This window comes from Triticum aestivum, chromosome 4B (assembly GCF_018294505.1).
Source record: "Triticum aestivum cultivar Chinese Spring chromosome 4B, IWGSC CS RefSeq v2.1, whole genome shotgun sequence".
Classification (NCBI taxonomy): Eukaryota; Viridiplantae; Streptophyta; class Magnoliopsida; order Poales; family Poaceae; genus Triticum; species Triticum aestivum.
The window spans coordinates 286,414,960-286,429,242 of NC_057804.1; the positions used below are offsets into that span (position 1 = coordinate 286,414,960).

The 14,283-nt window shown below is 51.8% G+C and overlaps 1 protein-coding gene across 1 annotated transcript; it reads left to right on the forward strand.

Annotated features, from left to right (window-relative positions):
• The first annotated feature begins 6,656 nt into the window (after positions 1 to 6,656).
• On the forward strand, positions 6,657 to 11,550 carry LOC123092005 (RNA-binding protein CP29B, chloroplastic). Its single transcript, XM_044513645.1, has 4 exons — positions 6,657 to 7,038; positions 10,346 to 10,447; positions 10,761 to 11,087; positions 11,187 to 11,550. Exons 1-4 carry the CDS (start codon positions 6,727 to 6,729, stop codon positions 11,250 to 11,252), a joined length of 807 nt encoding a protein of 268 aa, XP_044369580.1. The 5' UTR covers positions 6,657 to 6,726; the 3' UTR covers positions 11,253 to 11,550.
• Positions 11,551 to 14,283: the final 2,733 nt, after the last annotated feature.

Here is a 14,283-nt window from a genome sequence, read left to right on the forward strand (position 1 = left end):
CTGTACGCTTCGCTTATCCGGTGTGCCCTGAGAACGAGATATGTGCAGCTCCTATCGGGATTTGTCGGCACTTCGGGCGGCTTTGCTGGTCTTGTTTTACCATTATCGAAATGTTTTGCGAACCGGGATTCCGAGACTGATCGGGTCTTCCCGGGAGAAGGTTTATCCTTCGTTAACCGTGAGAGCTTATGATGGGCTAAGTTGGGACACCCTTGCAGGGTATATTATCTTTCAAAAGTCATGCCCGCAGTTATGAGGCAGATGGGAATTTGTTAATGTCCGTTGTAGATAACTTGACACTTGACTTCATTAAAACGCATCAACTGTGTGTGTACCCGTGATGGTCTCTTCTCGGCGGAGTCCGGGAAGTGAACACGGTTTGAGTTATGCTTGACGTAAGTAGTTTCAGGATCACTTCTTGATCACTTCTAGCTTCTCGACCGATGCGTTGCTTCTCTTCTCGCTCTCACTTGCATATGTTAGCCACCATATATGCTTAGTGCTTGTCGCAGCTCCACCATATTACCCCCCTTTACCTACCTATGAGCTTAAATAGTCTTGATCTCGCGGGTGTGAGATTGCTGAGTCCTCGTGGCTCACAGATTCTACCAAAACAGATGCAGGTGCCGAGGATACCAGCGCAGATGGCGCAACTGAGCTGAAGTGGGAATTTGATGAGGTCCTTGGTCGTTACTATGTATCGTTTCCAGATGATCGGTAGAGGAGTCCAGTCGGGACGATCGGGGATCTAGCACTTGGGGTTGTCTTCTTTTCATTTGAACTTGACCGTAGCCGGTCTATGAGTGTATTTGAATGATGTATGATCTTAATTATGTATTGTGTGAAGTGGCGATTGTAAGCCAACTCTCTTTATCCCATTCTTGTTCATTACATGGGATTGTGTGAAGATGACCCTTCTTGCGACAAAACCACCATGCGGTTATGCCTCTAAGTCGTGCTTCGACACGTGGGAGATATAGCCGCATCGTGGGTGTTACAAAGTCACTTAGCACCAGTGTTGTAGAGATGTCGAGGAAGCTGAAGACGTGTGCCGTGGAGATCGCTCCTCACGAGCTGAGCGGCTCCAGAGGCCTCGGGCCTTGCAAAGATCCAGCATCTCGTGAGACATGACCGCCAAGAGCTTGGCCTTGTGAGACGCCATAGCACGCTGCGCGAGGCGCTGGTACAAGGTGCCCATGTTCAGCAGGCCAAACGGCATGCAACGTGGTTGCAAGGGTAGCCCCCACTCCAGCCGATGCGGGATGGCCAGAAGAGGTCTCGTGAAGCGGCCCTATTGACGCCCGGGCTATTGATGCAGACGCGCAGCTCGCTACCCGCGTCGGGGGCAACAACTTCACTGGGTGGTGCGGATCGACGCTCGCCACGCATGGCTCACGCCTCCTGAAGCTCCTCGATCGCCTTGGTGATGAATTCTTGTGCGCCTGACGCCTCGCGCCTTGCTCCTTGCTGGTGGGGGAGCACATCGAGGGACGCCTCCAAGTGGTGCCCGAGCGCCTCCCTCGTCGCACTGGTCAGGTCAGAGGCTCTCCAGATGGAAGCCCCCGAGCCCGTCCTGAGGGAAGCATCGGGCACGCCTTCCTATGCGGGAGGAAGAGTCGCCCCAGCAATGGGCGCGGAGCCTAAGGGACCGCCAGCGGGCATCTCGGCCTCCTCATGGCTCTTGGGGAGGAGCTGCTTCTTCTTCCTTGGGGTGCCCTCGGGAGGCAGGATGCCGCCCTCATCATCGGATTTTTCAGCCGCCGCAGCCTGGTAGGTATGCTCGAGAGAGCAGACTGTGTCCTTCTCATCACAGGCGACCGTGATGACGCCGCTACACCCTAGCATCTTGAGGACGTTGTAGCCATGGTGAGTCGCCGCCATGAACTTGGCGAGGGTCGGGTACCCGAGGATGGCGTTGTACGGGAGGCCGATGTGGGCGACATCGAAATTGATGAGCTCGGTGTGGTAGTTGTCGCGCTTGTCGAAGGTGACTGGAAGGTGCGTCTCGATAGAGAGAACATTGAGCCTCGCGCCACCATCGATGTGGGTCTTGGTGATGAGGACGTTGCTGATGGTGGGCGTGTAGAGCATGGGAAGTGCGCCTATGGGGTGGTCCTTGGAGTTGAAGGTAATGGCGTATTGTGACTACTTGAGGGGACGCGTGGCCTGACGCCTCGAGAGGGCCGTGTTCACCTCACGAGAGAACTACTTGAAGATGCGGTTCGAGGCTGGGGCCTGAGCGCTTCCTAGGATGCAGGCGATTGCGCGAGGCTCCTGGAAGCCCCCGGCCCCATCATCCTGTCGGTTTTCGTCATTTCTCCTTGGCGGCGGCGGCGGAGGGAGGCCGGCATTGCCCTGAGGACAGTCCTCACGAGGCTGGTCACGCCATGGGCCATCGCGAGGCTGATCCCATCAGCGGTCCTCGCGAGGCTGGTCGCGCTAGTCCTGGCGAGGGTCGCGGTTGTCCCAACGGCCTTCGCCACGGCCTCCTCCATGACCGTAGCCACGGTCCCCACGCTCGGGGCAGAGACAAAGGCGCCCGTCACGCAGTGCTCTAAGCTCATGCCAGTCATTGGTGTTGTGGTTGTGTACGTTGTGGAAGATGGAGAACAGGCCGTTACCGCTGGGAGGTTCATTGTGGTCATGGCCACACTTCATCTCGGGCTCAGCTGCGAGCACGGCAGGGCCCTTGTGCTTTGGCTCCTTAGCCTTGGCCTTCTTGTCTTCAGGGTGGGCCTCCGGAAGCTCGAGGAGGGAGAGGCGACCTTCTTCAGCCCTTGCGCACTTGTTCGCCAGGTTGAACATCTCCAGGGCCGAGCACAAGTCATCGTGGATGGCAAGCTCCTCTTTCATCTTGACATCCCAAATGCCATCAGTGAAAACCAAGATGATGGCCTCGTCTGACGCCTTCGGGATCTTGAGGCGAACATTCGTGACACGTTGTATGTACTTATGAAAGGTCTCGCCCGGCTGCTGCTTCACGCGCCGTAGTTCGCCCACCGCAGGGGCGTGGTCACGAGTGACCTGGAAGTTGGCGATGAAGCGCTCATGAAGCTCATCCCAAGAGGAGATCGATCCCTCCGGGAGGTGCGGGAGCTAGGAGCGCGCGCCATCCTTGAGGGCCATGGGTGATGACCCACAAGTATAGGGGATCGCAACAGTTTTTTGAGGGTAGAGTATTCAACCCAAATTTATTGATTCGACACAAGGGGAGCCAAAGAATATTCTCAAATATTAGCAGCTGGCTTGTCAATTCAACCACACCTGAAAGACTTAATATCTGCAACAAAGTATTTAGTAGCAAACTAGTATGGAAGTAATGGTAATGGTGGCAAAAGTAACAGTAGCAGTTTTTTAGCAGTCGTAACAATGGCAACGGAGAAGTAAATTAGCAAAGGTCAATATGAATGGAGCTCATAGGTAATGGATTAATGATGGATAATTATGTCGGATAGCATTCATCATGCAACAGTTATAACATAGGGTGACACAGTACTAGCTCCAGTTCATCAATATAATGTAGGCATGTACTCCGAATATAGTCATGCGTGCTTATGGAAAAAAACTTGCATGACATCTTTTGTCCTACCCTCCCGTGGCAGCGGGGTCCTAATGGAAACTAAGGGATATTAAGGCCTCCTTTTAATAGAGAACCGAACCAAAGCATTAACACTTAGTGAATACATGAACTCCTCAAACTACGGTCATCACCGGGAGTGGTCCCGATTATTGTCACTTCGCGGTTGCCGGATCATAACACATAGTAGGTGACTATAACTTGCAAGATAGGATCAAGAACACTCATATATTCATGAAAACATAATAGGTTCAGATCTGAAATCATGGCACTCAGGCCCTAGTGAAAAGCATTAAGCATGGCAAAGTCATAGCAACATCAATCTTAGAACATAATGGATACTAGGGATCAAACCCTAACAAAACTAACTCGACTACATTGTAAATCTCATCCAACCCATCACCATCCAGCAAGCCTACGATGGGATTACTCATGACGGCGGTGAGCATCATGAAATTGGTGATGGAGGATGGTTGATGATGACGATGGCGATAGATACCCCTCACCGGAGCCCCGAATGGACTCTAGATTAGCCCTCCTGAGGAAGAGCAGGGCTTGGCGGCGGTTCCGTATTGTAAAACACGATGAATCCTTCTCTCTGATTTTTTTTCTCCCCGAACGTGAATATATGAAGTTGGAGTTGAGGTCGGTGGAGCTCCAGGGGGCCCGTGAGGCAGGAAGTGCGCCCCGGGGGGGGGGCAACCCTCGTGGCCAGGGTGTGGGCCCCCTTCTGCTGATTCTTTCGCCAGTATTTTTTTATTAATTCCAAAAAGTGTCTCCATGAAGTTTCAGGTCATTCCGAGAACTTTTATTTCTACACAAAAATAACACCATGGCAATTCTGCTGAAAACAACATCAGTCCGGGTTAGTTCCATTCAAATCATGCAAATTAGAGTCCGAAACAAGGGCAAAAGGGTTTGGAAAAGTAGATATGTTGGAGACTTATCTATGGGGAACCAGTTCACCATGAGCTTCTCGTCACCGTTTGCCGCTTCGATGCTCAGTGAGTAGAGCTAGAGGAACTCCGCAGGGTCAGGGGTGTCGTCGTAGTGTGGAGGCAGGTCTGGCTTTAACTTGCCAGGCCAGGCGACGCGTCGCAACTCCAGGGTGAAGACACGACAGCCCGCTGCACTCACGGGCGCAACATGCGCGTGTGGAGCTCGGTCTTGACGTCCGTGCGCTGCAGCCTCTGGCAGCGCACGTTCCTGATGCTGGCGTGGTGGCGCTGGAGCGCACGTGTGTCACCTTGTGGCCGCTACACCACCTGGCAGCTTGCCTCATCCCGTGTCGGCGCCCCACGCGGCGGGTCGTGTGGTTGCGCATTGCGCCTGGGCTCGTGGTCGGCGCTGCGCAGAGGAGGAGAAGGGGCGCGCCATGGGCTACGTAGCCCGCCTGGGATGGCGGGGGACGGAGCGAGCGAGACGACGCAGGGACCTCGCCGACAGCGTTGATGAGCTCAGAGATGCGACCAACAGTCTTTGTAGCGGTCGTTGGCGGGGCAGTAGCGTAGCAGCTCACGCGCCACGAGCAGTGCAACCTGCGCGTTTGCCGGCTCACGGCGGACGTGGGAGGATGATGTCGTGACGGGGGTGGGCGACGGAGTGGCGGTGCGGCGCGGGGGGTGGCAGCCATGAATCTTAGTGCTCGTGAGCAGCAGGGTCAGTGGCAGCGTTAGCTGCGAGAGAGGCAGAGCGGCGCGGGGCGCCGTGGCCTACGGGCGCCATCTGGGCGATGCTAGCAGCCGGGCACTCGGTGCGGACTCGGCGTGCGTCGGCCATGGGGACGATGAAGCGGAGACAAAGCAGAATTGGAAGGAAGATTCCGACACGCCCCTACCTGGCGCGCCAAATGTCGGATTTGGGGCTCGGCAGACCCAAAAAAGTTCAAACTCTAGGGCGTGTGCGAAGATCTCAACCAGCTCAAGTCCCAAGTTCACCACCCCACAGCCTAGCCTCGTCGAGTTCGCGTAAGCGGGGAAGAATATGAACACGTCAGTTTATACAGGTTCGGGCCACCTTGCGGTGTAAAACCGTACTCTCGCTTTGTGGTGGATTGGCCTCCAAAGGAGGCTGAAGATGAACTAGTACGGTGGATGAGCAACCTCGTGAGGGTTCTGGTGGTGAGGATGAATTGGTCTGGGGTCCGATCGAATCCTTGGATCCCCTTCTATGGTGGTCGCTAGCCTATATTTATAGTGGCCTTGGTCCTTTTCTCTCAAAACATAGGCGGGAAGGGATCCCACAGTGGCCAATTTGAAAGGGTGGCAGAAAGTACATCTAATCCTGACGTAAGGTGGTCTTCGCCTGCAAAGCTTCTAGTCCAGGCGTAGGGGTGGGCTCGACGACGACATCTGTCCTACCGAGCTCGTGGTCTTGGTCTTGTTGCACCGAATTGGAAAAGGGATTTCCTCGGAACCAGCGTCTGTCCTTGCCTCCTTAGTACCAAAGAGGAAACTGCCTCCTCTGCGCCCGCTGGCGCCCGCCTGCCCTTGATCGTCATGGCTCACGTCATCGCAGCCTCGTGAGGCTGGATACCTGCATAGAAATTTCTGTTCCTTGATAGGCAACCTGGGGAGGCCGCCCCTCTGGAGGTCCTGTTGTTGTTCTCCTCACGAGGCCGGGAGGGTGGGAGGGGGGGGGGGGCTCGCGAGGGTCTTGTCTTGGAGGCTTTGCCGCTGGGCCGTACCAGACCGTCGAGGGAGGCACACCGTAGGCCGTAGACAGGCATATCTGGGTACCCCGATCCCAAAACACCGACAGAAGGACCGAACCCAGCGGTTTCCGTGCCACGGCCACAGATAAAGGTGGCCCATGAGCCACGCGGACCCATCATTCAGAGACATAGGATCAAAATAGTGAGGTGAGAAAACAAAATCACTGCTCATTGCGCCATCTATCAATTTTATCCAACGGCCGAGCTCATCCCGGGGTAGATCCGACGGACCAGATCGCATCAAGGGAGAGATTGGACGGCCAGAATTCCTAAATCGCTGAGCCCAGGTTCATATAGGAATCTGACTATGGGATAAGCAGGACTGCAGGAGTACCCCTCCCATATAAAACCCTCCCGACTTGTCGTTCTCTCCTCAGCTGCATTCTCTCCCGACTCAAACCTTATCCCCCCAAACACGATCAACCCAATCCTCCCTATGGCGGCCACGCTCTTCTCCATCTCCCTCTCCCCCCAGTTCCTCTCCCTCCCCACCTCCTCCTCCTCATTTAAGCAGGCCCCCTCCGCATTCTTTCCCTCGAAGACCCCGCTGCACCGTGCGCACGCCTCCGCGGGCTGGAGGCACCCGCTCGCGCCCTTGGCCGTGTCCGTGTCGTCACATGTCGAGACTGAGGTCGCCCATGAGTTCTCGGAGGACCTAAGGGTGTTCGTTGGCAACCTCCCCTTCAGCGTCGACAGCGCCCAGCTAGCCGGCCTATTCGAGCAGGCTGGCTCCGTCGAGATGGTCGAGGTACTATATACATTGGTTGCCTCGTTACATTCTGGGCACTGATTCATATCTACGATATGTTCCTACTTCAGGGAAGTTGAGGGCCCGTGTGTGTGAAATTAGAAATAGTTTGGTCGTTTGGTGTCTTATTAACTACTGTATTTTTGTGCCTTACATTTAGCTCACGGGGAATCATGCGTGCAACTGAGGGAATTTTAGGCCTTTTCTGAATACCTATAGCAGTACTAGCGTGCGCAACATAGAAGTTTATTAACAAAAGTATTGGTGTTTCCTCACACGCTGATGATGTCTAAGAATGTGCTAATAAATTGGTGAATAAAGCTAAGCCTTGCCAACATAACCTAAAATAAAATACACCTCGTCCTGACCCACTGCTGCAAGCGGGAGGGGCGAACCCTAAATCGCGCCGCCGCCGTCCTCCTCCTCGCCCTCCCCCCGCCGCTGCCGACACGCGCCACCGGGCAAAGCTCGGTCGGTGTAGGCGGCGGCGGGGATCTCTTTCCTCCCCCGGCGGTCTTGCGCCCGGTGCAGCAGGACGGGTCGATGGTGGCCAGTTTTGGCCGGCCTTTTGGGTCTCGGCGCTTGGGGCCGTCCAGGGGTGCAAAAGGCGGGGCCTTTCCGCTCATCCCTTTGGTTGGGGTAGCGCCGGGTCTTGAGTGTGGAGGTGTCAAGGTCTTGGATGCCGGGGGGGCGGCTGGTGGTGGTAGCGCGGTGCTCTTGGGCAGAGCCCGTGGCTCGGTGCTGCCCGGTTGTAATATGGGCGGGCATGGCCATGGCCGTGTGGGCGGCATGGTAGCTGGGTTGTGGCATTCGGTGGCGGTGAATGTTGGCCAGGGTGAAAACCTGCTCTGTCTTCGGACAGACCGGCGGCGGCGAAGCTCGTTCCCTTCTTGAAGGCGTCGTCGCGGCTCTCATTGCCTGTTGTGTTGCTCCAAGGGAAACTATGATCCTCAGATCGGGCGGCGGCGGCGCTTCGGTGTCGTAACCTACCTGAAGGCGCCGCCTGGGAGTCCATGGTTCGTCGTATGAGGCTTCATCTCTTCGCGGTGCTCTTGTAATGATAGGGGTGGTGTTGCTGCGCTCATTGCCTATGTATCCTGCCTTGGGTGTGTGCGTGTGTTGTGGTGGCGTGCGTTTGTACCGGTTTGTTCTGGATCATTGCTTTATATATAAAGCGGGGCGAAAGCCTTTTTCGGTAAAAGCCAAATTAGTACTTGGGGTGCCCATTTTTGGAGTTCCAATCTGTTCTGATTGATTATTGCACGTGGCGGATCAGAAACGTCGGACCTATATGTTAGAAGGGATAGAGAGGGATTGGTGAAATTGTTGTTATTCGTTGAGCCTCGTGGGCATATATATAGGAGTACATGATCGACTTGGAGTACAAGACAAGCCAGAATATTTCCTAGTCTATCCTATGTTTCCAATCTAATCACGATAGTCAACATCCCCCGCAGTCACAACGGTAGCGATGCAGACGGTGAGACTGGAGAAGAATCCGAAGGTAAGCCGACAGACCCCCCCCCCCCACACACACACAGTCATAATGGTCGATGGATTGCGGAAGCTGTGGCTGGAGTGGAAACCGGCGAGGTTGCTCAAGCAAGGCGGTAGCCCTTTGTGCCGATGTCGATGTAGCCGAGAGCATAGGATGGTGTAGCCATGGTCGAGGTAGCCGTGCTAGGGATGTCGAGTCAGGGTGGCCGATGTCGAGGTAGTCGCCGTGGACCAGGAAGAAGAGTGGCGGCGGCCTGAGGAGGCGGCGGCGGCTAGGTTAGGAGCACGACGGCGGTGCTCGAAGTAGGCGAGGAAGAACCTGACAGCGTGAGGGAGACCGGCGCGGACGGTGGCGTTCCCGCGGAAGGAAGGTGGCGTGGCACATACCACAAGGAAGTCGACGTGCGTGGACGACGAAGTGGACCGCGTGCTGTGGCGGTACGGCCCGAAGGGGCGACGCAGCGACAACACGCGGGTCAGGGCGATGGCGGGGAAGACCTCAGGGCGGCGGTAGGGACCGCGTGCCACGCTTGCTACAGCCCGATGGGGCGACGCAGGGGCAGCGCGAGGGTCGATGGAACCACGGGACGGCCTGGAGCGAACGGCCTCGTGGCGGCGGTGGACAGCGGGCCGCAACACTACGGCCCAAAGAGGCGACGCAGCGGCAGTGCGCGGGTCGGTGCAGCCGCGGGGAGAACCATGGGGCGGCAACATGGACCGCGTGCCACGCTCGCTACGGCCCGATGGAGCGAACGGCCTCGGGACGGCAATGGACCGCGGGCCGCGGCACTACAGCCCAAAGGGCGACGCAGCGGCAGCGCGCGGGACGATGCAGCCGCGGGGAAAACCATGGGGCGGCGATGTTGCGGTCCAAAGGGACGACGCAGCTGTGGTCCAAAGGGACGACGCAGCTGTGGCCTGTTGCTCAATCGGTGTAGGGCACTGTACTTGGAGACAACCTTCACAAATTCCAAGGAGACGCGTGTATGCGGTTTATCAGACCGAAGACGCGACAAACAAAATCAAGAAGATGCGGCGGACGACGAGATATCTACGAGTTGCATCGCGCGCCGTACGTGGCATGGGCACGCAACCAAGCGAGACACACATCAGCAAGACCTCTATGCATATGCATCGTGGAATAGCATGCTTGGTGGCCTAGTGCGAGCTTCCAGGCGGGCGAGTAACCAGCCACGCACAGGGCGCTGTAGCCAGCGCACGGGACGCGGGCACATGGGAGGCAGGCGATGCGGTGCGTGCCATCGGCCCAGCGCAGAAGCGCGAGCGGCGGCAGGTGTCATCGAGGCCAGCGTTGGAGTACAACTGCGCGAAGGCGACGGACGATGTGGGCGACGCAAACCGTTCTTAGATCGGAAAACCAAAAAAGAACACCGATCAAATGACTGGCGAGAGAGAAAAATCCGATCAATTGATCGGAAAAAAAACTCCGCAGGGCAGCCAATCAACGCGATCGGCGGACGAACCCTAGGTACGGGCGGCGCGGCCCCCCGGTGGCGATCATGGAGATCGACCGCCCCGGGGGCGACGCGATCTGGAAGCGGTGGCGATGGCTAGGGTTTTGGATCGGGGTATTCTGATACCATGTTAGAAGGGATAGAGGGATTGGTGAAATTGTTGTTATTCTTTGAGCCTCATGGGCATATATGTAGAAGTACATGATCTACTTGGATCACAAGACAAGCCAGAATATTTTCTAGTCTATCCTATGTTTCCAATCTAATCACGATACTTAACACTATAGCCCAATTTAAATCGTAGCATGCTTAACTGCTTTGCTTTATTGTCACAGGTTATCTGTGACAAATTGACTGGACGTAGCCGTGGATTTGGGTTTGTAACTATGTCTACTGTCGAAGAGGTTGAGGAGGCAGTTGAGCGGCTCAATGGCTATGTGAGCACTCATTTATGCCTTTAAAAGCATTGTTTCTAACCTGCTACTGCTCTTGTGCTCTTGTTTCATCTTTTATTGTTTGTAAGCTACTTTCGTTATGTTTTTACATGTTTACTGATTGGTTCAGCTTGTTCTGTTTCTCCTTGGTTCTGCAGTTCCAACCTCTTGTTTCTTACTGAGAAATACAGTTCAGAGTTTTAGATAAAATTGTTAGTTAGTTTAGCTTTTGTTGCTTGACTTAACTGTACAATTTCTATACTAGGATGTGTAGTTGTATGCTTGAGTAATTGGCTGACCTCATCTCTAAAATCAGGTGCTTGATGGTAGAAGTTTGAAGGTGAATTCAGGGCCGCCACCACCCAAGGACCAATCCTCACCAAGAGGATTTAGAGAGCAATCAGGCGGATTCAGGCAGCAATCTTCACGTGGGCCCGGTGGTGGGGACAATAGGGTGTATGTGGGTAATCTTTCTTGGAATGTCGATGACTCAGCTCTTGCAAACTTGTTCAATCAGCAAGGGAGTGTCTTGGGGGCCAGAGTCATCTATGACAGGGAGAGTGGGAGGTCAAGGGGATTTGGTTTTGTCACATATGGTACTAGTGATGAAGTTGAGAAAGCAGTATCTAATCTTGACGGCTCTGTGAGTTTTCACTCATTTAACTGGTTGCTTACACCTGTGACCCTTCATTATTGTTCTTTCGGCGTGGTGCTAAATGACTTTCTATTTCCTGGTCCACAGGACTTGGATGGAAGACAGATCCGTGTTACAGTAGCAGAAGCGAGACAACCTAGGCGAGAATATTAAAAATCCTATTTTAGATGATGCGAAGCGGAACTATGTAATGCTGTCAGGTTTTTGCCCCCTAGTACACGTTTCGATGACGAGCGTGTACAGTTTGTTTCCTGGCAGTGCGTGGACTCCCTTCCCTCCTTCCCGGTCTCCTGTAACAGAATCTGCTAATTTCCTGTTATGCGCCCTGTTCAAAAAAAGAAGATGCCGCTAAGCCTGTGGTTAGTATCAGGTAAGAATTATAGTTTTGTTCTTCTTTGTCATTCATTCTAGTGTAATGTATGAGATATGTATGATTTGGTTTCAACCATCATATCGCTGCTAGCCTCTTTTTTTTTTGAAAACCCCCAACTTTATTCATTTTTTATAAGTAGTACTCCCTCCGTACCATAATATATGTCGTTTTTGCAGTTTAATTTGAGCTGCTAAAACGACATATATTACGGTACAAAGGAAGTACATTGTTTACGAGGATCATTCAATTTCATTTAAACGCTTCTCAAACCAATCAGAAGTCAAATAAATCTAGCTAATCTAGCAAGCGCATGAGCTGCTTTATTTGCTTCCTTATTACAGTGCTCAAATCTAGCTCAAATCTAACAGTAACGAAATCACATGCATAATGAAAACAATCCTTGAATATTGCTGCCGTCGCATCCGTCGACTGCCCTCCATCATTCATAGAATCAATCACCTTCATATTGTTCGAATTTTATGATAATGCGATTGCATCCTGCCTTTGCGCCAGTGTTAGACTAAATTTGAGAGCTAAACCCTCCGCCATCAACACATCCAAGCAAAAATCTATTTTCTCATTCCCTCCAGCAATAAACTTGCCTTTGTCATCTCTAAGGACCGCTCCCATCGTACCCCTAAGAAACTCGTGATCAAAAGAAGCATCAACGTTAAGTTTAATGAAACCTCTGGGAGGGTAAGACCAACCCTCCTTTTTCATAGAAGCCTTGGGAGATAATGCATTAACAAATTTTGTGGTAAGGGCAAAAATCCCCATTGAAATCTGACTTGCGTTTTGAGTTTTTTTTATTGTGTACCAACTTCCGTCTTTCCTACCATAGGTACCAAGCTGAAATAGCAATCATCTCACGCACATTGTGGTAACCAAATATTCATACATCTGTATCTAGTAGGAGTAGTAGGTACTCAAGCATCGTCTCTCCTGCACAGTCAACCTCGCAAGCTTTTTCAATAATATCGTCCGGTCCCAATCTTTCCCAGACCTCCTTTGCTTTACTACATCGGAAAAGTATATGTTTTGTATCTTCTAAGCCCTCAGAGCAAGTTGGGCAGATGGGTGAAACCTTCATATGTCTATTAGCTAGCGTAACCCTGCACGGGTTTGTACCATGTAGCTTACGTCATAAGAATTTTTTTACTTTTGTTGGGCATGCTAATTTCCATATCTTGCTTCAAATAGAGTTAACTGTGGTTCGCCCCATTCCATTAGAGTGTTTTAATTTGCTTCCATACTGGTGATCCCACTCCATAGAGTAGGCTGACCTAACTGAGAATATAGCATCTTTTATATAATTTCAGACAATGAAATCTTGCATATCATACCAGGTCTTCATCCCAAGTATTGGAAACAAGGTCAATGAGATCACCTACCTTAGTTAACAGGTTACCTCCCTTAGGCGTTACAATTTCCCTAGTGGCATAGTTTGGGATCCAGGCATCTTTCCAAATATTGATGTTATGTCCACTAGATAAAACCCCGCGCGTTGCGGCGGGAACTATTAAAGTGTTCAGATGGAAAAAACTTACTTCCTCTCTCTCAGTTTACAGGGCGTGCGCGTACCCCTAGGTCCTCAATTTGACCAAGCTAATACAAGTCATATATTACAAAAAATATACCAATATAAAATTCAGATGTTCTATTTTCAAACCGTATAATTTTTGTGTTATATAGTTTATACTAGGGTGATAAAATTGACGACCTAGGTATACGTGCAGTACTTGTAAACTGAAACGAAGGGAGTATAGAAAATAGTAAAATGGTATGAGTACAGTATATGAATAACATCAGTGCAGGGGGTCATAGTCCGAAGTCAAACATGGAGATATTTCACCTGCAAATTATTTGGGAAATGAGCAATCAAATACCTATCAGAATACTTTGATTGTACCAAAAGTCCGAATAACATAATGACCGATCAGCATCAGGAGAAGGAAAGACTTACTCAATTCATATTGGGCAAGCAAAATTAAATGGTTAATATTGGATAGTGAAAACACACAAAAAAAAGTGAAACATTTTTCTCGTACACGATTCTTGAAACTAAGAACTCGGAAAATCACAGACCATGACTTCAGCTGATGAGTTGAACATGGATTTTCTCAAAATAATAATTGAATTGTTAGAATATATAATATGTTCCAAATAAGGTCAATCGCATGTTTCTCCTTTCATAACCTTGATGATGAAGATAGATACATAGAAATGAGGACTACCAGTTTTGGAAAAGTTACATTATTGCTAAACTAAGGCCTTGTTTGGTTCATAAGTCCTAGGACTTTTTCTAGTCCCAACTTATAAGTCACAAGTTCCTAAAAAGTCTCTACTTGTTTGGTTCCTGGGACTTATAAATCCCTATAAGACCATATTACAATTATAAGTCCCTATAAGACTCTCCTTGAGAGTCTTATTTCATAAGTCCCAAATGCCCACTTTAAGTCCCTATAAGTCCCTCCTGTTTGGTTTAGATGAGACTTATAGGGACTTTTTTAAATCCCTAAACCAATAAGTCCCTGGAAACAAACACCCTCTAAAGATGTACTCCCTCCGTCCGGGAAAAGTTGTCCTCATGACGTTTTTGCAGAAAACCCCTCCCCAAACTCCCGACACAAACCGCACTCCTCATCGTCTCCAATCGACGCTCCGACACAGACGCATGGACGCCGGAGCTCCCCTGCTCAGATTCGCCGCGCTGCTTCCCTGCTCTCCCGCGCCGGAGCTCCCCTGCTCAGCTTCGCCGTGCTGCTCTCCCGCGCGTCCTCCTCCGTCGCTCCCTCCTGCCTCGCGCAGCTC

Bases quoted from the DNA above. Each gene is read 5' to 3' on its own strand.
- LOC123092005 (XM_044513645.1), top strand. From the start codon at position 6,727: ATGGCGGCCACGCTCTTCTCCATCTCCCTCTCCCCCCAGTTCCTCTCC. The intron at 7,039-10,345 runs GTACTATATACA...TTATTGTCACAG, and splicing joins GCTCCGTCGAGATGGTCGAG to GTTATCTGTGACAAATTGAC. The intron at 11,088-11,186 runs GTGAGTTTTCAC...CCTGGTCCACAG, and splicing joins TATCTAATCTTGACGGCTCT to GACTTGGATGGAAGACAGAT.